This window comes from Anser cygnoides, chromosome 5, assembly GCF_040182565.1.
Source record: "Anser cygnoides isolate HZ-2024a breed goose chromosome 5, Taihu_goose_T2T_genome, whole genome shotgun sequence".
In the NCBI taxonomy this organism is placed as follows: Eukaryota; Metazoa; Chordata; class Aves; order Anseriformes; family Anatidae; genus Anser; species Anser cygnoides.
Genome location: NC_089877.1, coordinates 25,167,452 through 25,191,966, shown reverse-complemented (window position 1 = coordinate 25,191,966; position 24,515 = coordinate 25,167,452). Strand labels below are relative to the sequence as shown.

Here is a 24,515-nt window from a genome sequence, read left to right as displayed (position 1 = left end):
AGTATAGTAACACGATCTATACATTCAATTTCAACACTAAAAATATGGTATCATTTGAATATATCAAATGGGCTTGCTACACAAATGTTCTGATAACCATATAAAGAATTGAACCTACAACATAAAATTAACAGTCTCTTATTTACCTAAAAATAGACAAACAAGAGATGTTGGATTATTGTAAAGCCCCCAGTCAGACTTTTTCCAACCATGTCCTCCTACATGTGGTGGAGAACAGTGTTGCTACTTCAACTGCAAAAGCATCATATATGGGCATCTGTTCCTCTAAGGGAAAGCATAAGGGGATTAAATAAATATTCCCAATAATGACAGTGGTGTTAGCAATTGGGTTGAGGACTGCAGTTTAGGTAGCCATGAGCTAATGCTTTCTTTGTGTGAAAAAACCTGGACAGGACTTGTTTTGAAGCAGCTACTGCTGGAACACTTTACGAGATGATACAATCTGCTGATCAGAAAAGGAATTTCTTCTGCAGAAAAAGGGAGGGTGCTGCCATGCTCAGGGCATGGTGCAGGTGCTTCATTACTACCTATTGGTACAACACATTAATGTAGAATTACAGAGAAAACGATACAGCAGTTGTGCACTCAACTCAAGCAAAAGAACTTTGGGTCATGCTCTACAGCCACTCATTTACAGAGCACTGAATAATTAAACTAGTCACGTCTCTTATTTTGAATTTATTGGATAATGTAATTATGTGTTTTAGTGGGATATCAAGATCTTCAGGAATATTTATAAATTTATATGCTGACAGTGTATTCAGTACAATTTGGGAAGGAAATAACATATTGCTACTTCTTTAGGTTTTGCTTTAGCTTTTCACTATTGACTTAGAAAACATGTTGATTCTCTTTGTTAGAATATTGGGGAATAGTGGATATTTACGAAAATATAGAATCAATTGTTGAATCTGTTGCCAACAATAATATTTGTTGTATACGTCTGTATAAAGTGTTACATCTTATATTGGTTTATAGTACAAGTTTCTTACAGAAGTGAACTATCTATGCTAAAGAGAGAGAAACAAATTTGGGTGTCTGAACAACCTTTCCTGTCTACTGTGGAAGAATTACTAGGATTTCATTTGTTTATCTGAACATTATAGTGCCAGTTCTACTTAAATATAACACATTGGTAATTCTTAGATCATTGTGATGGGCCATACAAAGAAGTCAAGAACCCTCTATGTGATATTTGATTTTTTTTTCAGCCCTCTAATGAGTGGTCTTTTAGAAAGTACACACTGAAATTTTATGCAAAATATATATTTAATAGAATAATGCTTACATATTTAAATTTCCCTTTTGTGTTAGCTTTCTGAGAAATACGGAGTCCATGTTTGCGGAGAAGGTGGAGAATATGAAACATTCACTCTGGACTGCCCTCTGTTTAAGAAGAAAATTGTTGTGTAAGGAACAGTTTCTTCCATTTCCTTATATTAAAGCAATGGGAACATATTCACATCTAGCTGGAGGCAACTTTTGTTGGCAGAGGTAAAACATGTCCTCTAAGTTCACAAACACTCACTTTGTTTAACACTGGCAAAGTCTTCTGAAAACCTAAATCAATACCTGACAAGACGAGGCCTTCATAGAAAGCTATAAACTTTTTAGACATTTGCACTTTTCGTTTACTTGCTGATTATGGCCTGCAGTAAAAATGGTACCTACACACTGACACTTTTATCCTTTCATGAAGTGCGAATTGCCTGTAATATTTATCTTTCATTACAGCTACATTTGATAAACTGCCACATCAGTAGCCTGTGGGTTCCATTAACTGTGTGTGTGCGCGCGTGTGTGCAGGTGGGCATGTGTAAGTTTAGCAGCTTAGAATGATCAACACGTTTCTTCAATTATTAGAGGATATTTTGAAAACAAACTTTGGTGAATCCATCTAACTTGCACTCTAAGTAGCTTATTCCTTCGACATAAATTGCTAAAATCTGTGTAGTGGGATATGGTTAGATGAGACTTGATGTAAGTTTCTTGTTAGACTGTTAAATAGCTAAGGTGAGCTTTGAGAGAGATGTTTTGATTGCTGTTCCTTTTCTTAGCCAAGCAAACAGAATAATAATCATGTATTTGGTGATGATCATCTTAGGAAAGGTCAAGATTGTAGAGAATATAGACATGGTTAAGGCTTTCATGTTGAAGACCTGTTTGTTTAATTTTTCCATAGCGATGGGTTCTATCTATACATGGAGTAGAAAACTAAGAGCTGTTCAACTTTGTTTCATTACATGGCATTAGGGAGAGAAAAAACAATATACAAAATGGGCAAAGGGATAGAAGCTAGTCTAGTAGATGTCTGCTGAACTATTGGATGACTGGAAGATAAGTCCTCTGTAGTCAACTAAACTAGATAATTCGAGCCTGGAGATATCTCCGTGCAGGAAAGCTATGGAATTCTTTAATAAGAGGAAAATTCAGAAAGTAAGAATGTGGAATCCTTAAACTGGATTTAAGTTTATGGATGGAGTTGTGGATCTAGGAAGTGAGACTTTTGAGGAAGATTGTCTGAGGGGAATTAGTCCTAGGTAGAAGCAGTAGTTTGTGAACTAACCTTCTAATTGGTAGGAGTTGGAAAGTTAAGTAGGAGGGTAGAATAAAGCGTGTGTGATGCTTAAGTATGCATTATGACAAATAAACAGTGGGAAGAACTAGGACAAAACAACACAATATACACTCAGATTGAAGCAGTTTGGTCTCTTTCTAGGAAAAGAAAAATAATGCAAAATCTTTGCTAGTGCAAGATTCATTTTTCCGTTTAAGGTCTGATATGATTTCTATTAAATTGACAAATTCTCATGAATTCTAGTAGGTGTCAGAGGCAGAATTTTGCTAAAGTTTTGGTTTTTTTAAAAAAAAAAAGAAAAGAGGAGTAAAACTACCCATTACCAGGCAATTGTGGCCTGTTCAGCATTTGTATTACAAGACTTGCAATAAAAAGTATACTTCAGAAGAAGGGTAGCTAGGTTTTAACTGATGGATGAAATATGCTTCTATAAGTTTTTGCACTTAAATGTGTTTGGCTTATCATTTACATTTGTACTATTTATTTGGGGGTTTATGCTACAGATTAAATCTGGGAGTTCCATTGGAATAAGATGCATAATTCACCAGTGCTCCTTTGGAAAGCTCTCTTTGCATACACGCGATGGATTTTTAGCATACATAACACATTACATAGAAAACTGTAAAGTCTCGAGAAATTTTTGGTTGGTGTTGTGTGGGGAAAGAGAACATTTTTTATCCTGCCATCAGGTCCTACAGGAAATGTATTTACAAAGAGTTTGAGAACATGTTTAGGAAAGCACATTGTGCCCTTGGTTTGGGATCAGCCAAATACCAGTTTAAGTAAGAATATCTTAATATATCTTCTGACTGTATTTCTGGCTGTCAGTGGTTTAATGAGCCATTCAGACAACTGAATAGTTGGAATAGCTAAAACAGAGGCTGAGTTGTCCTTATTTCTATTGGCCACACTCCAAATAATAACAAAAGTTAACAATAAATGCACAAAAATGCAGGAAAAGACAAGTATATAAATCAGTGTTTGTTTAATAATAAATATAAACACAGTAGGCTGTTAAACAGCTACTCAAGCTAGTTCTAAATACACATTTCTGTAATGGAAACTGAATAGCTATGCTAACATTGTGTCTCTCAGGTGTAATTAGCCCTGCTTAGCTCTTCTACTACTTTGTCATAAAGGCATACCTTTTGAGGGGGACATTTGTGTGAAAATCTATTACTTTATGAGCTTTTGCACTGAAAATATTTGTAGTTTCTTCTTCATTAAATAAGTTATTTATAATAATGTTATTTTGTACTTTTTATTCTTGTTTTTCATGCACACTGTGTGAAGCTAAACAGACTATGTTGTTGGTTATGCTGGTACAGTTTCCAGATGTTTAGATAACCGTGATTGTGGTATATATCCTGATACTTTTTTGAAGCATAAGTGGAATTGTAAGAATTACAAGCTAGAGGTTGAAACCTGTACAGATTTTTCAAGGTCCTAAATTCCTTGGAAACTTTTCACTAGAGAAAGTTTCTATGGAAGATATTGGAGATAATTCTTTCCTGTATAATAGGTATAGTGGGTTAATCTTGGCTGGCTGCCAGGTGCCCACCAAGGCACCTTTACTCTCTACCTCTTCAGTCAGACAGGGCAAGAAAATGCAGTTAAAGAGCTTGTGGGTCAAGATAAAGACAGGGAGATGACTTACCCAATACCATCATGGGCAAAACAGACTTGACTTGGGGGAAATTAATGGACTGCTCCAATGCGGGACCCCATGGCCTGCAGCTCTTGCCAGGAGCATGCTCCTGCATGGGCTCTCCCCAGGTGGCAGCTTCTTTCAGGACACGTCCACCTGCTGCAGCACTGTGTCTTCCTTCACAGGCTGCAGCAAGGATATTTGTTCCAACATGGTCCTTCATGGGCTGCAAGGAGACAATCTGCATCACCATGGTCCTCTCCACAAGCTACAGAGGAATCTGTGTGCCAGCATCTGGAGCATCTTCTTCTTCACTGACCTTGGTGTCTGCAGGGTTGTTTCTCGCATATTTTTTTCTTAATTCCCCCCTCTCACAACTGCTGTGCAGCATGTGTTGTTTTTTTGTTTTTTTTTTAACCTTTCTTAACCTTGCCACATAAACCTAGTAAAAGAGGAGAAAATATGCCTGTCGTTTATAAAACTACTTTTGGGTAGCATTTTCACTGGTTGCTGCTTTTGTCACATGAGACTTGTGACTAAATATATTTCTACAGTGTCATCTTTGAAAAAGGAAGTCTAGACCAAGGAAGAAAAAATATAACCTTGATGTGTTACTTATGGAGAAGTGGGAGTCTCTTTAATGTAAGAGCATATGATTAAATTTGCATTTGAATATTATATTGAATTCTTGCCATTCCATTCAATCTTCATTAAAAAAAATACACCTCACAAACCGAGCATGCCAAATTGCACGAAATAATTGAAAATAAACAAGATTTAGCATTAAAAAAAAAATAAATAAATCTTACAATCAGAGTAGTCAACCAAGAGTCAAACGTGTTTTATCTGGTTTTACCAGATTGTTGTAATCCAGTTGTCAGCTTTCTTATACTCAACATTTAAGACGTACCAATCATTTCCTGCCTGGTATTTATAGTGCAATTGATTGACACCTCTGCAAATCACAGAGATATGGTCCTCATCTATGTGAATGCCACCTAATATTTACCCTTATGATAAAGGCCCATTTATATTTATGGAACACAGTGTTTTATTTTTATATTTTTTAAGTTAAATTGACATATTGAAAATATTTTGGAAGTATAATTTTACATTGATAAATTTTATCATTAGCTTTGTGTTTAGGTTTAAAGTTCTAGGTTAGGAGTCAATACTAAATCTCAAAATAAGAGGAAAACCAAAAAGACTTGCTCTAACTTGTCATATTTGTCCTCTGAAAATATTTCTGACTGTTTTAAAGTAATCAGATATTTCCCGGGTCTTCAAGAAGTTTTGAGGGATCAGATGATTATGATTTTTAAACTAGATCATTTAGAAAGTTTTTCAAACTACTTTTCCTTGCTTTCAAAAGTCTTCTGAAAATATTTATCAATAAAATTCCTGTGTTTCTGTCATAATGTAATTACATTCCTAATGAAATTTCAGACTTTCAGCATTATGTGGCCTATATGGCCATATAATTGTCATGGTCTCTCTAGTGACTATTTTTCATTTTAAGCTCTGCTGTTCATAGATTCATGTGTTTTTTTCTCATTTTTTTTCTTTCTTGTTTTGTTTTGTGTTAGTTCGTTTGTTTGTTGTTAGTTTATTTTACCGTTTCCTAAACTGGACATAACATCTAAGTTCAGGACTTCCTGTCTTTTTTGAATTGGTGACTTATCATTGGAAACAAAACTGTTCTAGTTTCCACCTATATTACATTTAGTATTGAAAAACATTTTGTTAGAACTTTATTAGTTAGAACAATGATGTATGTTCTGAAAGGCTGACAGAAAATGAAGTGATTGAAGACAAATATCTTAGCTGACACATATCGTAATACTATTTTCAACACCACATATTCTATCTATTTTGACCCATCAGTTGAGAAATACTGACGTATTAAACCAGACGTCTACTATGGTGTCATCAAAGATCAACATGTTAGCTATATGTCATAGCAATGTATTTCATACCTAGAAGAAATATTCGTGATGTCTTACTATTTACAATACTTGAACAACGAATAAAAGTGCTAAAAAATTCTGAAGTTATTGAACATACAATGTAGGTATCAATGTATACCTGTGTATCAGTACAGCATGCATACTGCTGTACTGCTAAATTGGGATTACAAGTAGTACAAGTAGTAAGTACTGCTTCTTTTACTTTGGAATTAAGTATTTTTAAAATGTTACTAGGTGTTTAAATTAAACAGATATGCAATGAATAACCCTAAAATTTTGCTTTTCCTTTTGGAAGTAAGCTTTTCTGTTAATCTAAAGTATCTAATGCATCACAAAAAGTACCAGAATTCCCAATTGCTGTTGCTTCTTTCAATGTCAAGCAGCAAGTATTTACTGAGAATATCCTCAGACAGTGAAGACAGCCAGGTAACAGGTATCACTGCAGTCTTGATGTCTGATTTCTAACATTGTTTTCCCATACTAAAGATTTCCAAACTGATTTTCCACCCATTTACAGTATTTCTGTTAAAAGATACCATGATCATTTGAAAAGAATTACTTTAATCTTAAAGAACAATCTTTATGGAAATTTAAAAGAATACGTAATCTTTTGTCTTTAAAATCTTGATGATAACTCTCAGGATTGAAGCTGGAGACCTGATTATCAAAAAATTACTTTAAAATCATATTAAAAGAGAAGCAGAGTTTCTTATGATAGAGGTATTTATTGTTATTGTGCAATATACTGATGGTGATTATCTCAAGGAGGTTTTTATTCTAAATCTTAAGCCACATTTTAAAAATCAGATATTTCTGTTAATTTTACACTTTCATTAAGTCAGTGGAATCTGGCCAAGACTTCAACTGTTTCCAGTTTGCATGGTTTTTGCATGTGTCATTACTTGAGAGGAGCTAGGCTTGGGGATTCCAAACAGAATTTCATTGTATACTGTGAGGGTATCAAGGGCATTGTGGTTTCAGGAAAATTATCTGCATGTCCTTAGCCTTGCTTATAACAATTTTCAGGTTTTCTTTTAATGCATCTAAGTTTCCTTTATGTTTTCTTTGAATTTCTCACCTTCTGATGTTTGTTTCCTAGAGCTACCTTTTGCTTAAGCAGTAAAACCATGCAGATGGATATAACAGATACTGCCTCTTCTGAATGAAAGTGTGACAGATTGCGTCTGTAAAAATGAAAACTACAATTAACTAATTTGAATCAGCACACAGGAAGTTTATCATTGTTACCAACACATTTGGCATTAAAAAGTTGTGTCTAGTAGTCTTCAGTATCAGATGCAAGATGGTCAAATCAGTCAGTTTCTCAGCGTGAAATATTGTATGGTGTTAATACTTCAAGAACTGGTCCCTGGAGAATCACTTCAGGAAAAAAAAGACTTTTAAAAAAATCTGTTGATGAAATGAAAAGATTGCTTTACATATTAGTCTCTGGAATGCAAAACAGAATGTCAGTTATGATTGCAAAAGCTACAGCTAGCTAAATCTCTCAGTACTGGTCTGGAAGTACAAGTTACTCCTTTTCAAAATTAGTAAAGATACTGTGTTGTTGAACAATGTGACTTTATATGTCAAACTTGTTTTCTTAACTGTTATTAAAAAAGAACAGAATGAACTAATAGATAATGAGTTACTTTGAAGTCTGTTATACAGTAACTAAACATTGACAGTTTAAATGTAAATTTATACATTAATATATGATGCTAATAATTTTGTATTTCAGAGATTCAGCAAAGGTGGTTGTGCATTCAGCTGATGCATTCGCACCTGTGGCCTACCTTCATTTTTTAAAATTGCACCTGGAAAATAAGGCAAGTAGATTCCAAATGTCATCTCCCTTTAAAGCTATATGTATTTTTTTTGTTGTTGTTTTGTCACAATTTGGAGTTAAGCTGCGTATTCTCATCCATGTGTACTTTGAAATAACTTAGTAAATATTTAGTTGAATTTCTGAATTTGCCATAAGAAAAGCTCAACACAAATGCTTCCTTGTGTCAAACGAATGAAACTAGTGTATTTGTGTAGCATTTTTCATCTTGAAACCTCAAGTTGCTTAGTCAACATGGTGCAGTCAAGCAGATATGTAACCTGTGTCATACAGCTAGCCACACTGTGGAACACAGCTCTATTAGTAAACTGTATGAACAATGTTGACTTGCTGGGAGGTGGTACTCTTTATGCTGTTTTTGATGCAAAGTGACTGATTTTAAAACCTTCTGGCCCACAAGTGGTTGAGTTTAAAAAACAAATAAACTGGATGGTCATTTAATTTTTTCCATATGAAATATACATCTAATGAATGACTCTAAATCACGTAGAGAATATATCCTTATCAAAGAGCTTAAGAGAATTCTTAGTAGTTCACTGGGATTCGCTCTTTTAGCTTCTGATTCCATGGAAGCAGAACAGGAATAAGAACTCTAGTGGCTTAAATATTACAAACTTTTATGTGAGATAAGAAGGTCAAATAAGTTATTTTTCCTATTTTCTGTTGTTGTTGTTGGAAAGAATGTCTCATGATACACCTGCCGCTGTTGCAGTCATCTCTTTACAGGTCTTCCTATTTCTTTCTACACTTTGGTGATCACTGAATCTCTTCTAGGTTCAAGGATTGTTATAAAATGTTATTACACGGTTGTTTTACATCTCATCTGCCTTGAGCAACTACATTTTCTTATTTTTTTTCAATATCTTACACACTTTTTATCTCTTTTTTTAAATCTTTCCAAACAGATACAATATCTGCGTTATTTTTTTTCCATGATGACCTCATTCTTGCCATGGAAAGTAAATTGTATTTCATCCTGTCCATCTAGTTTGTGATTTCTTTAAAATATTCATGTAGGAGAGCGTGGATGTTAACTAACTATGTGAGGCAAACTCATATAGTCTGAATAAGAGAAAATTGGTGGTGGGGGTATGGTGGGGACTAGTGATAATATATTAATATTTCTTTGAGGGCACTGACTTTATTGCTCATGGCAAACTTGATGCTAACATACACCATACATCTCAGCAATGTGACAGGCTAGGGAAAATGAAAAACACAAAGCTTTATATAAATCAGGCAAAAGTCATATTAAAATGCATAACATTTTATAAGAGAATCAAGATTTTACTTTTATCTGTTCAGAAGCTGTTTTCTCCTTCTTATGTAGATGTTTTAGATTTGGTTAAATGCTCACAGTTTCAGGTAGCATAGTAGTAAATCATATTTCAAATTCATTGTAGACAAAGCTGTCACATTCCCTAAGAGGTAAGGTTTACAGAGGCATGCCCTGGATTTTGGTATATAAACTAATGTCTTGTAGAGTTAAAAGGAAAACAGTCTGTTTTATGCCATGGTTGTCTCACAAGGAAAAGCATTAGAAAGTTTTGACTATAGATTAATTTATTTTATGTCATGATAAAATAAGCTGGGTTTTCAAGAAACTATGAATATGGAGAACCAGTCAATCTGTCAGAGCATAGCATGTTATGAAGTTAGCACAGTTTAACTGAGTAATGATAGAGAGGCCTTCAAAAATGTAGTACTGTAGGCCTGTAGCACTGTACTTTTTCTCACTGTTTTGTGCTTACAAGTTCTATGAAAAAAAATATCAGTAATTCAGCACTTGAAAGCCAATAACAAATCACTGCAGGGAAAAAAACTCTATTTTAGGAGGAGAACTAATTTTCATTTCAGGCTTTTAAGGGATTACTGAAAATTGGGCAAAATACTCCATTATGAGCAGCGTATAAAAGTGGCCATTCATATAAGCTCTTTGTAGAAACCATTAATAGTCTGCACAGTGATGTGTATGTAATTCTAATAAGTATTATGATATCAGTTTTGTTATCATTTCAACTGATATATACATATTTTTAACTTTTATTCTATTCTATTTCTGACTTTTATTCTATCTTAGTTATGTTCTACAAGTGTTAGTTTTACATTCTTTAAATTTACTTTATAATGGTTATGCAATTATAGCTAGTGTACCTTAGTCTCTGCTGTCTTTCCTCCTCTATAATGCATTTTCTTCAGATAAATCTCTTCATGTTTAACTACAAAGCCTGGGTAGAAATTTGTTTTAGATTGTTTCTGGCAGCAAAATGAGCCCTTGTGCCTGGGGGGAAATAACATTTTACTCACTGTTCTGGTTTAATACATTACTGTGCAACTTCAAGATGTATTTTTGCATAATAATTCAAGCTCTCTTTTTTTTTTTTGCCTCCTTCTTTCTTTCATTATTAGTGATACAGAAAAGACTAAAGAGATAATCAAACGTATGATTTTATTACTAGAACATTATTAGAAGTTTGGTTAAAAAAAAATGGAATAAGAAAACTTTTTTTCATAAGTATTCTTCAAAAACATTGAGAATAAATAGTACAAATAAAACACGCTGAAAATTCATGGTTGCCTCATTTACTACATTGTAAAAAAAACAAGGTCACTGCTGTGATATACATAATACACATATCTAGTTTCATTGCAATTTTACTTGGCCAGTATGACTGTGACTTTTGCACATTTAAATTGTAAGATGTTTTTTGCTGAGTGGGAAGCAATTTCTGAAGCATTTTCCAGTACTTTTTAAATCAAATGTATCAGCTTTTGTATTCAATACACGTTTAATTTTTATATTTCCAATTAAGGTAAAATATAACTGTTTAGAAGTGCAACAATTATTTTTTTTTTTCATTTTACATTGCCAGCAAAATGAACTTGCAAAACATTTGTATTTTCCCCATATTATACTGTTCTGTTACTGTGTTTAGCTGTATTGGCTTTTAAATGATCGGAAACAGAAATGAAAGCTGCTGGAGCTTCTGCTGATTTGATAATTATTTCTGAGCATACTTCTGATACCAGTAGTGAACATATTAGCTATCATTCATGTTCTAAGATTTGCTCTTGCCCACATTTAATAATGAATGCTCTGTTCCCTGAGTCCCAATGGGTAGAAAGACAGATACATCAAACAATACAAGCTGTAAAACTGCAGTTCCTTAGGTTAGGGGTAGTCCAGAATGAGAGGGAGCCATGTAGCATTCTTGCTACACTTGGCACAAGGAAAGAAGCCTATTCATCTGCAACAGATAATCATATCTGATGCTGTACTTTCTTGTAGTAGTATTACTAATTCATAATATTGCATTGTATTTACCTACCATAGATTGATATTGAAAGGCTCATTTATTTTCCTGTTTGTAAAACATCTTGGCATGTTTGGGTGGAACGCATTTCAGAATTGCAAGCAGTTATGTCCCTGTCAGCAAATCAATTTAACAGGTTAATTTGGAGATGATTTTTAAAATATTAGAAAAGGTACTTGGGAGATATTTACATGCCTTTTGTACTAAAGGAGTGTGTGATCCTGCAGGTTAGATTTGATTTCACTTTGTAACCTGTTTCTGTCCAGTTTCTTCTAACCTGAATTATTTTAATCAATCTCCATCTAGGACTTTAGCTTTAGGAATTAGACTTTGTAAGTGGTGTTAAAGGGTGCAGGAGGAAATTTCAAGTTGCAAAACATGTTTTGTTGGTGGCTTTTTTTTTTTTAAATACCTTGTCATCATTGAATGTTATTTCTACCTGGTAACCTTTAATTTCCTTTCTGCATGGTAAAAATATGGGTAACTCCAGTTTGTTTGTTACAAATACTTTTGTAAACTTTGTAAGAAATAACTGCAGAATTCTTTTCATTGTACAGTGATTTATTTCAAAAATAAATAAAGGATTTTCTTTCCTATTCCATTTGATTGCAGATTCAGTCCAGTTTTCTGAAAAGGAAGATTTTTTTTTCTCTTTTCATAATGAAGGTAGTTTATTTTAAAGTCTTTCATAGTGTAGGACTTTCTGTCCTGTGTGTCTGTATAGTGTACTTGAAATACTGCAAAGAGATGTATGTGGTCTCCCTCATTATATTTATTCTAAGGAGTTATGTTGTCAAGGTAAACCGTGAAGAATAAAGAGTCTTCCCTTATGTCTCGTGAGCTCTCTGCCACGCTATGTTCTCATTGCTGCTCAGTGGGAAACTATCAGTTTTGGAATTTTGTTGTGATAGGTTTTTATACCAGTTTCTATGGTGGCGAATATAAGCTTTTTAAGATGGCAATCTGTTGTTTTCATAAAAGACCACTACATGGAATTTCAGCTGTATCAGTCAAAGTCCTAGCTCCCAGGCTTTTTCAACGGGAGAATTTGGATCTTGGAACGCTCGTGCATTTGCTTAACTTCATTCCGAGCGTGCTTACATCAATGACATGAGTTATGTGAATATAGTTAAGCATATGCATGCATGCAGGCTCTGATCCAGAATTAGGTTGGTATCACAATGTACAGTGGGTGTGGGAGAAACAGTGTAACAAATGGGAAAATATATTGCTTCTGTGAAGTAACATGAAAATGTTATGTGGTAAAATAGGTTCTGTAAGATTTAATTAAAATGTCATTATAGCAAGCTTGATTTCTTTTTTGTTTTTAAAAAGATGAGAATATTATTCAGGGAAAGTTGGTCTATTTGTGACAGTCTGCAACTTTTAGTTTTACATTCTTAGATTATTTTCTCTGTCGACAGGAATGGAAGACCAACATTTGTATGAGATTTGAATATAGCTACTAAACGGAGTCTGGCAGCTCTACTTATGCTGGCATTGAGCCTGTTCTTCTAGTGCCAGGTTCCACACCTAATACTTCTGCTGAAGCCTACACCTGTGCTGCTGTTGAATGTGATTGATTACCTATGTTTTTGGAGCATTGTGGGCATTGGCCTTGAATGAATCATTGTGATGTATCATAGCCATTGAAATGGACTGTAGTCTATAATTATTTTTATAGTCTTTGGTTTATGAGAAACCTTATAGAATTTCTAGTACTTCTCAGTAATTTCCAAAAATTTTCCAACTGACCAGCTGTTTGTGTAAATGAATAAGCACAGATATATAATTGTGTTATATGTATCTGTGAAGCAATATTAATAGAAGTTTCCCAACTTATTTCCTTATTTAGGAAAAACAGATGCGAATGGATTATATGAGAATTTCATGTGGCATGCGTTTGGGTTATATGTAACATTAACAAAGTACAAAGCTACACAGGAGTTCTGTAGGTTGCACCAAACCAGTTGTGATAAAATCTGTGAGTCTTACTACATACTCATGAATTTTTTATGAAGCACATTTATAGAAAAGATGTTTAGAGACATGGTTGAAAACTATCTTCACAGATGGCATTAAAATGGAATAGGTGCTTTTTTCACATTCAGTGGTGTAGTGTCATGAATTCAGTCCTTGAGATTAGGGAATGGAGAGAAGTTACAGGTCTCTAATAGTATTTATACAAGATGTCTACCTCTAGATTTCTCAGAAGGTACTTATGTAAAGCTTGAATCAAAGTGACTGTCATATTGTCAAGCTGGAACTTCTTTCTTCCTTTCCTGTCACGATGTTTTTACTCTCATAATGGTTTGTTACACCATACTGAAGTTAAAACCCAGGTGTCTTATTTAAAATAAACAAGAACAAAAAACAATACAGTATTGTGATAGTATCATTACTCACAAATTAGGACCAAGAGATGCAAACTCAGTATATTAGATTAGTACCTTTTGAATGTCCATATTCCATGCTAATTTTTTGTTTCATGAGCAATGAAGCTGGTGAAGGGTCTGGAGAACAAGTCTTATGAGGAGCATTTGAGGGAGCTGAGGTTGTTCAGCCTGGACAAAAGGAGGTTTGGGAAACCTTATCTCATTCTACAAGTATGTTAAAGGAGGTATAGCAAGGTGAGGATCAGTCTATTCTACCAAGCACCAAGTGATAAGACAAGAGGAAAATAGCCTTAAGTTGCACTAGGAGAGGTTTAGGTTGGATATTAGGAAAAATTTCTTCCCTGGAAGGGTTGTGAAGTATTGGAACAGGCTCACTATTGGAACAGTATCAGGAAACATGTAGATGTAGAGCTTAGTGATGTGGTTTAATAGTGGATTTGTCAGTGCTAGGTTAACAGTACTAGGTGATCTCAGAGATCTTTTCCAAACTAAATGAGTCTGTGATTTTTATGATGAACATTAATGTTGAAAGCAACTAACTCAATAAAACGGCCATTTGCAAGAAGGAAATGGTAGCACATCTTGCACTTCATGCCACTGTACAGTCTGGATATTTCTATAAAGGGTCATCTTGTAAACATTTATTTTTTTTCTTTATCTTGGTTGTTGTGGCATAATCCAACTGGAGATCTATTTCAATTCCAGATTTATCTTCCTGCTTCTTTATTTTCTACCTGAAGGGCTGGGGCTCTCATGTGGCTGTCTGGTTAATGGCAAAATACATCAACTGACAGTAGTCGAAGGTGTAATTCAATGAGTGGGAAATGGTATAGAAGCTGTTGGATGCTCGTATATTGTAATGTTGAAATACACGTAGTGTTTGTGCTAAATTGCAGTTTTCATCTGTGCTATTATGTTACATTTAGTTGACTTCTTTTAACCTCTCATGTACAATTGATTCACATAAAGTTGATTATTGCCTTGACTTTGATGCGTAAGAGGAATGAATAAAGTGAAGTCCAATCAAAGAACATCAGCCCCTCTTAGAGCATAGTTTTAGTGTTTACAGTGCTTAAAAACTCTCCTTGAGCCCTTCTAGAGGCAGCAGAACTGAGTTTCCTAGGAAATTACCTTTTTGTAACTTAACGTTTTAAGAATTTCCAAATACCCTGCTTTCACTTAACTGGATCCTTTCTCTCTCCAGTGAAGTCAAACGTCAATGTAAATGTAGAACTCTCATCAGACTTCTAATTCATGCTACGAGTTTCTGCCTTTTTTTACCTGTTGTTTTTTTTTCTTAATTTTAACAGGAAACTTTTAAAGTTTAAATGTTTTATTTTTAAAAGGAAATTAAAAATACAATAAAATGTAAATGATTTTTTTCTGAAAACTTCAGTATTCAGAATTGATTAGTAATTTGTAACATACCCCATTGTTTGATGTCTCCATGAGATCTTATTGCTGCAAAAAACAGAGAATGCAGAGGGTCAATCTTCAGGTGACCTTACTTCATGTAATTTATACGCCTATGAGTGCCTCACTGTATAATTCTTTTTCATAGAGATTTTTAATGGAAATTCCATATAGAGTACATTAACTTGTGAAGTAAAATAATATTCAGCAATTTTTACTCTATATTTAAGGACTTCTGAAAGCCTCATGTTTTGTCACCTTTTTGTCTTTCTTTATTTGGCTTTATCACCATTTTGTGAATTCAGTATTTAAGAAGCCTGCAATAAAATACATATTTCAGATACTATATGAAATTTAAGACCTCTGAGCAGAAATTATTGATAGAATCTGGAGCTGCAGCATGAATTGATGTCTGATTAAGGTTCATGGACAAATTCTGTCATAATTTATATTGCTTTTAGATTAAGAAAAGTAGTGTTTGCCAAGCTAGTGACCCCAACATCAACATACTCTGCAGATTAGGCTGCCTTGGAAAATCAGTGAATTGCCCCCAGTGTATAAATCTTGGAAAATGTTGTTCTCTGTGTTTCAAAATTCTGAGTATCCCAAAATGTGTTGAGTTTGATGGAAAGGATACTCTTTCCTTGAGGTGAATGGAGCAAGACTTAGTTGCTGCATTTACTCAAGATTTAGCAAGGTTTTAAAACTGTTCTTGCTAGTCCTTTTCACTTTTTTCAAGTATTTATTTACATTGTTAATTATCAAATTGTTACTTTTATATTTGTGTTCCTTTTTGCACTTAATTTGTTTTCTTTTTTTTTTTTAAAGATAGCTGTCCTGCACAATTGTGGAATAACGTTTCTTCATTATAATATTGTTCTATCTCTTATCTTAAGTCTTATCAGTTCTCATATCCATTGCTCTTATTTACTAAGGCTGCGTTTTGATCCCATATGGTGTGTCAACACGAGTTTATTGTATTTTGCTAATTTAGCATTCTAAATAGTGGGAAATCCTGTTGCTGTTCTACCATGAATAATATTCTAAGCTTAGGTACATGTGGAGCTGTAGTATTTATTGCAATCAAAATTGAAAATTTGAACGATGAAATCTGATAATTTCACACGGCTTGGCAAGCTCTTTACTTGGTTATTTTATAATGTTTGTCTCGAGCAGGGGGAGTCTTCAGATATGTTTAAGGTCAATAGCTGTTCTTGTGACATAACCTGCAATGATGGAGACATTTTACCTTCATCAGAAGTGGAGGAACCACAGAAAATCATTCCAATCATCTGGAAGCCTTTGAAGCATAATTCTTTGGATTTCAGTGAGTCTTACACAACTTTCATTAGAAAAGTAATATTGAATACTTTATGTTCAAAAAACTTTGTGTTCTGTTTGCCTGAATGAAATTATTGTAATATAATCAGTCATTACAGTGGAGGGAATGAGCTTTATTTAGAAGGTCATTCCAACACCTGTACCCCAATTCTACAGTTTTAAATTGAAAGTAGAAAAGCAAACTCTAAAATGATCTATAAAATGCAACCATTTGACTTGCTTGCATGCTGCGAGTCTGTCCCATTTGTAAAAGCAGCCTCAGGGGTATGTGCGTGATCACGTTTAGCACCCTAACAAGCTACTGTCTCTTAGTTGAGCTGCAGTAATAAATCATATGCCTGATACTAGCGTTGCTTGAAACATGAGGTGACTAATGCGAGATAAACTTGAGTTCATAGATGGGTAACTCACTGAAGTACCACAGCATCACTGTTACTCTAAATCCAAAGAAAGTAAACTCTTCCTGAAAATTAAGTTTCATAGTGTAACGGTGTTTGTTATTGAATGGTGTTTAGGCACATGAATGTAGATAAATTCCTGATGGGTTGTTTGTTGGGGGGGGGGGGGGGGGGGGGGGGGGGGGGGGGGGGGCGCGGGGAAGCATTAGCTAAGATTATCAGAACCATGTTAAACATTTAACTTCTGTTAAAATTTGGCAGGTAACTTTGATAAGCGGTTTCTGTGTCACTTGGATACTTTTGAAAATTGTAGCTTTTCAATACAATTTCTTGTGACATTTCTGTCACAGAACACAGAAAATTTGTAAAACTTTGGGGAGGGAGAAGGGAAGGAGGAGAGAAGTACTGACATTTTCAGCTAAATGCTACTTCTAAGCACATTTTCTGAAGGCAGTGTTGGAGAAGTACCACTTGGTTTGACAAGTACCATTTGGAAGCTTTGATATCAGCACATTTACTTTTAATGGTTGTTTTATACCTATGTTTCTGTGTATAAGTTTTGAAGATCTTTTAACATTCTGAGGTTTTTGTTTTTTTGTCTGTTTGGTTTGCTGGTTGTGGTTTGTTTTTTTTTTCTGTAGAAGTTCTTTATCACAATTTAAAATAGATTCTTGGTTAATCTGACATCTTTCGTCTTTGTAATCATAGTTCTGTACTTCATTTCACATAGCTAAGACATTTGGAAGCTCAGGAAAATCCATGAATGGTTACCAGTGGTTTTCAGGTATCACTGCACATTTTCTTCCATCAAAAGGCAAAACCACACAAGAGGCAGCAAGGGAAGCTTTTTCTTCTCTCCAAGGTACTTTTTTCATTTAATCCATTATCTGCTGTTAATAGTACTTCTTAAAATATGTATTGTCATATGTTTTTGTAACTTTAAATGGTGTGGTTGTCAGTTTGCCACCTCATTTTAGTGTTTGATTGGAATCGTTGTTGGCTTTAATACTGAACACATCATAATTTGACTGGCTTTTGAAGATCCTGGAAAGCCAGAGTAGTGATCATATCACTGTGACACTATTTCCATAGTGCTTACTTGCTTTATAGCTTGCTTTATAGCTTTCTTGCAATATATACTATGTGTGAGAGTGCATGTGTGCTATGGATGCTGTCTACTTGCTAAAGCACTTTTGTAGCTACCATAATTTTAAATTAAGTTTTCTAGAAAGCTGTTGAACATTTTGGCGTCTAGGATTAGGTCAGTAGTAGTAAATCTTATTTATATTCTTAATGCAAAGAAGAAATTGCTTTCTTGGGAATCATGAAATCCAGGTTCCTTACTATCCTCTGCTTGCAGGACAAATACTCACTTTTTTTTTTCATTCTAAACTTTAAATAAAGCATATTTTACAGGCTTGTTTTCATTCATCAAAATGGAAATAATTCTTATTATGCGAATAGGTAGTCTCATATTCTTGCTCACAAAGTCTCATGAGGTATAGTCCTCTAAAGTTTTATTTTTGACATGTGCAGCTGATTTCATGATTGAATATAGGATAAGAAAGAAACCTTCAACATTTTTCAGAAGAAGTTGTACTTTCTCAAAGGCTCTTAAGCTGGGTTTTAGTTGCTTGGAAGTCAGACGGGTAGGTGTGATTAAACTTTTATTAAAAGGCAGCAGTATTTAGTGTAAATCTTACTGGCACTATTTGTAAATTGAAGTGAAAGGGTTGTGTAATGTTTTTGTTCTCATTATATTTGAATGGAGATCTGCCAGTAAAATATTATATATTTTTACTATAGCACCTATCAAAAGAAGAACTGATTGTGACTAGTTCAGTGGCCTGCTGCTTCCAGCAAATTACTTGCATTAGATGTATTATAGTCAGGAAAAAATAGTAATTTTTCATGTAATTCTTGGTAGGAAAATTCTTGGTAGGAAATGTCATTTCTCACATTTCCTTTCTGGCTATCTTCTTTTTGGAAGAGGATGTGGAAGCTTTGTCTGAATTCATACTTTTGATCTATATAGCAGTTCAGTCCTTTATACTATAAAAATGGAACAGACACAGTCCTTTTAACCTTCTCTTTACAGGGTTAACTGATTTTAAAATCTCTAAAGAGGATAAGTGCTGCCTAAAGGATGCAGAAATGGAAATTTATTACTGGACATTATGAAACACACAATTGTTCTATAAAGTGGATAGAATTCTTCCATGAAGACAATACTGTTTACATTTATTTTCTTAAACTATTTTTTAAAACGTTCATTTAGATGTGATCAGAAGATGACAAAGATTGCAGTGCTTTACATATAAAGCAGCTCTGGTCCAGTTGTACCATGGCAAAGCTTCATAGGCTTCTCTGGAACTACATAGATTTTTATTACATGAAAATTTAGTCTAGAATGCTACTTGCTGTACCGTATTGATATTGTCTTTTGCAGCTCTCAACCTAAGGATCCGGATAACTTAGTAAGAAAAAAATTAAGCTGTACTTTGGCCAGTGTTTTGTTGTGGGTTTTTTTGTTTGTTTGTTTGTTTGTTTTTGTGTGTGTGTGTGTCAGAAGTTCAGTGTAAGAATGTCTCACCTGATTGCATTTTATAAATAATTTGGAATGATGACTCAAATGGTTTTAAGTTCAAGAAACGCTGTGTGATTTCCTGGTGTATCATGGAAATGTACTATATAATAGCCCTCTCCTTAGGAAGAAGAACATACTGTTAAGAACCCAAGTGGTGGGTTTGTAGCTGGTTTATCATTTATGCTTTTATACTAGATACAGTGCTTTGGTAGGTAAATTTTATTCTGCTTACAAGCTAGGGAGAGATTATTTCCCATCATTCCTCTAATTCATGCAGGAAAAAATGGGGATTGTACTTTTACTTCAAGAAGATTTTTTTTATAAAGCTAAAAATTACGAATTTATCAAAATGTTTGCCTTCAACTTGCTCTTATACTTTTACAGTTTCACAAATTACAGTTTGTTGGCTTCTGCATTTTAAAGTTATACTTTTTTTCTGCCAAATACTTCAGATAATGCTGCAGACCCAAACTTTCTTGACTAAAATGCTGTCTGGAAATTTTAAAAATGTTATCTTCTCGAGTGATGAAATAATAGCTGGTATTGACATAATGGTTGCTATCAGGCAATTTTCAAATATATTTAATTTTAAATCCAGAATTAGATGATCTTTAAGGTCTTTTCCAACCAAAACCATTTATATTTCTGAACAGAATTATCACTGTGTGTTAATTTCTCAGCCAATTATTTCTGGAGATGTCTCTTGACTTCATAGGAGTTCTGTGTCAATTGCTTTATAATCTCTTGTATCACTTAGTGGGGACTGTATTCTTCTGTCAGTGAGAATTCCGCTCTTCAGATCGCTATCACTAATAGCGGTTTGACTAAATAAAGCTGAGACATTTAGAGTAAAACCCAGTACTGGTGTGACCACATCAACCTTCATGGAAGCATGCCAACTCTTGAACTGTATTTAAAGCATTAAAGAACAAGATCCCCAAAGCTACACTGAGAAGAACTTTACATAGCTCATTTACGTAGGGTCACTGCTATTATGTCTTCTGTATTTCTTCACTTCTTTCAGAGAAGACTTAGGTCTTTGTTTTGTTTCTATTGCTCATGAGTTATGAAAGGTCCACACTTCAGAGCTGATCCACATACCTTTTTATGGTATTGACTATGTAAGAGTAATACATTCTCCTAAAGTGCTATGACTGGAAGCTTCTATGCACATACATTCAAATGATTTTGACTTCCCAGGATCTTTTCTTTAACTGTATGTGCTTGAGCTTTTCTGTGCTCTTACCATTCCTTCATTTCTCCTGTGGCCACTTCTGTTTCCTGTTGTCTGTCTTGCCGTTTATAACTCTTAGTTTATGCAGAGGTCATTACTGCAGTGTTGTTTTCCTTTTAAAACAGCTTAGGCAAGCATCACTCCGGAATAATCATATAAATATTTGATCTTTTCTTTGAAGAGGATGATGGACTAAAGGACCTCTTATTGTCCCTTCCAGTTTTGTACCTTTGTGATTCAAAGTCCTTCATAGATTACTAGCTGTTGTAGTCTGAAAAACAAAACAACAACAATGGGGAAAAAAAAGAAAAATAAAACGTAGGGATACAAAAAATTAGGAATATAGTATACCTATATGCATTAATGCATGATATGTTTTTTGGGCTAAGAATTCACCTCTGTGTGGATAGAATTTATTTGTGATCTATGTTTGCATATTTAAAAAATTAATGTGAGAGAATTTCATGAAAAGTTGGGTGTTATGTGAAGAAAGGTAGTATGTTGCAAAGCCTTCAGGGACGTTTAGACAACTAGTTATTACCAATTTGTTTTGTTGACAAACACAGGTTGCCTGTGTTGTCTTTCTACACACATTTAAAATATTTCATTTTTAACATCTATGTTGTTTTTGTCTTGCAGCTGATATGACTTCAGTGGGATTGAAACTAAAGGATATTGTTTTGGTTCATCTGTATGTGAAGAGCATGAAAGATTTCAATGTTATAAATTCAATTTATGTGACAGAATTTGATTTGTGTCCACCAGCAAGGTAGGATTAGACTACTGTTATAATATATTTATGATATACTGCAATATGCTGTATTATTGTTAGCACATTTATGAAACTTTTGTACAAATATTTGTGTCTCACAGACTTGGAAGTACACTTCTGCTGCCTTTTGGAGTAATCACATCACAAGTGCTAAAGTCAAAAGCACTAGGTTTGGAAATTCTTGCCTTCATATTTTCCATAAGGTTTATAAATGCCCCCTATATCGCCTTACAGAAAAGTAATGCATGTATTGGAAGTTTTCCGTTCTCTTTTGTTACTAGGTTGAGCTGACAGGTCTTTTGTCTTGGTGGGGTTGTATTAGTGTGTTGTGTTTTTTTTGCATCCCTTATCTGCTGGCAATGCAGCATCCTAATGTAGCCCAGGATATCAAGCAGCCCTCTGCCACAGGGGCCGATTGCTGTCTTACGTTTATCTTGCTGTGCACCAGGACCCCCACAGGTCCTTTTCTGCTTTCCAGCTGGGCAGTCACCAGCATGCACAGGTGTGCCTGGGGTTGTTCTTCCCCAGGTGCTGGATTTTGCACTTCTTGTTGAGGTGCCTGAGGTTCCTGTCAGCTCATTTCTCCAGCCGGTCCATATTCCTCTGAATGGCAGCATGACCCTCTGGTGCAAAACAGCCACTCCTCAGTTTTGTATCATTTGCAAACTTGCTGAGACTATGCTCTGCCTTATCATGCAGGTCTTTAATGAAGCATAGATTAATACAGTTTGGAAGGATCCTCTGGAGGTCACCTAGTCTAACCCACTCCTCAAAGCAGGGTCAACTTTAAAGTCAAATCTCATGTCTTGCTCATATTTTTAAAACCAACAGTTTAGCAATTTTCTAATGTAAAATAATAAATACTATACTTTCATTACAGAGTGTGAAGTGCAGTATAGTCATGTGAATCTTAAGAGTAGTGTGGCAATAGTTCAAATATATTGTTAAGATAATGTATATCATGATAGATTCACATTCTCTTAATCGTCTGTACTGTCTGGGTGTTAGAAGAGATTAAAGAGAGCAGGAATATGCTTCTTTGAAATACTAATTGTAGTCCAGGCTTACCAAATAACAGAGGAATAGTGTGTTGGTTGTGTGTGCCTTAGGAGGGGGGGATCTAGTTCCAGCTGTTAACTACACGGTAATGAATCTCCACTGCTTAAGAGAATCTTAAGTTCTCTTTATGACACTTACCCTTCTCCCGATTTAGCTTTCTTCATTTCTCATTCTGCTGCATGTCTTGGGCCTCCACATTTGCATAGTCAGCCACATAGTTTTCCGTGACTTCTCAGAAAGGTCATAAATAACAGGTAGAAAGATTAGGAAGTTGCAGCAGGAAATGGCTTTTTATGATTATTTTATAGAACATAGAGATTTATGTTGCATTTTAGCTAAGAGAAAAATTATGCAGCAGTTTGCATGGCTGCATCATTGCATTATGCACAGAGACCTGATTGTGAGAGCTCTCACAAGCAATATGCTAGAAGCACAGACTCAAGGGTGTGGATCTACACTAAATTTGCAAAATTGTCTTGAAAATTTACCAGCCCAAGCAGAAAATCCATTCATCCATGCTTATGATGATGGTAATGAAGAAAAAAATACAGTATTTGCATGGGGGAGGAGGAGAGAAAGATTGTTTTCTTGGAAGAAATAAGCAAGACAAGAACACAAGAAGAATTTTGTAAGGTTATGTTACATGATATGTAAAGAGAGCAAGTAATTTTTGTTGGATTCCTGCTGAGAGCTAAATGACTTTTTTATGCATGGACTGCAAATATAATTATTTTTCTGGCTTTGAAATGTCAATTTTCTTTTTTCTTTATTTTCTTTCAACACCCCCAAATTCCACCCCCCACCCCATTTTCTCACTGGCCAGATGCAACAGACTGTCTGTCTTTCTGTCTATCCAGGCACACAGTCTTCCTTGAAGCAAACAATAGTGAACTTTCTCAATTAATGCTTAAGTAGGTTTTCTATGCCATCATAAATGTCTATCTGTCATACAACTTAAAGTAAAACAGAAAAATATGCTCAGTATTGTATTATAACATGTAAGGAGGGTGTAAAGGAACAATAAACTACTGCTTACTGTTAGAAAACTGAACCTTTAGTACAATTGTTGGAAGAAGATGCAGAGAAAAATGTATGGAGATAAGAATATGACAAGGATACTCTCAAGCTGAAGGCTGCTTAGCATAACTTACCTGACATTCCCAGAGTTGTGTGGTCTTCTTAAGTTTTCTTAATAACAGAACTCATATATTCTTAATAAAATGATACACATCATAACAATAACCAAACAGGAATGAGCCACTGGCTGTCATACTAGATTCTCCTTGGTGATGCAAATCGTCTTGCTGAAGGTGTGAAGCTGATCATCATCTGGAGAGAAGATAACAGCTAGCTGGTTACTGTGATACTGTAGCTTTGTGTTATGTTTCTGAAAAAAAAATCTAAAATTAAAAACAAAAACATGGAAAATAAATGCTGGAAGTTGGTGCAAGCAAACTGTTTGAAAAAAATATAATTGTCTTGTGTTTTCAGAGTGTGTGTGGAAACCCTGTTACCTGATGGAGTACTATTTTGCATTGATTGCCTTGCACATAGCAATGACATTGCAACAGATGGCATGTTAAGTGATGAAAAACTGGTCTTGCATGTACAGAGCATTTCCCACTGGGCACCTGCTAGTATAGGACCTTACAGTCAATCCATCAAGGTAGGGAATCTTTGTTACTTCATGTGAACTATATGTCTGTTACTGAGATGGGTACAGTTATAAAGTCTTTCATCCCATCTGAATGTGCAAAAGAAAGTAAGTATGACAGTTTAAGTGAAATATTATTGTTTACTGTAAAAAATGAAAATGAATATTTCAAAGCTATATTTTCAAAATTCATCGATAAAACAAAAAAGCTAATGTGTATCACAAGACAGATTAAATTTTTCTGTTCAGAGAATCTCAAGAACAGCATACTTTTTATTGTTTGTTAT

The 24,515-nt window shown here is 34.6% G+C and overlaps 1 protein-coding gene across 12 annotated transcripts in view; it reads left to right on the top strand.

The window, feature by feature from the left end:
* The window catches only part of DPH6 (diphthamine biosynthesis 6), a 196,463-nt gene that overhangs the window by 67,727 nt on the left and 104,221 nt on the right, over positions 1-24,515 (top strand). For all 12 annotated transcript variants that reach the window (XR_010831708.1, XR_010831707.1, XR_010831709.1 and 9 more), the window contains 6 exons: positions 1,336-1,430; positions 7,956-8,043; positions 16,360-16,510; positions 17,653-17,784; positions 21,383-21,512; positions 24,066-24,240. Coding sequence is in view for 7 of the 12 variants with exons in the window: in XM_066997502.1 (XP_066853603.1) it covers positions 1,336-1,430; positions 7,956-8,043; positions 16,360-16,510; positions 17,653-17,784; positions 21,383-21,512; positions 24,066-24,240 (771 nt within the window). In the remaining 5 variants the exon portion in view is untranslated. The remainder of the gene's footprint in view (positions 1-1,335; positions 1,431-7,955; positions 8,044-16,359; positions 16,511-17,652; positions 17,785-21,382; positions 21,513-24,065; positions 24,241-24,515) is intronic.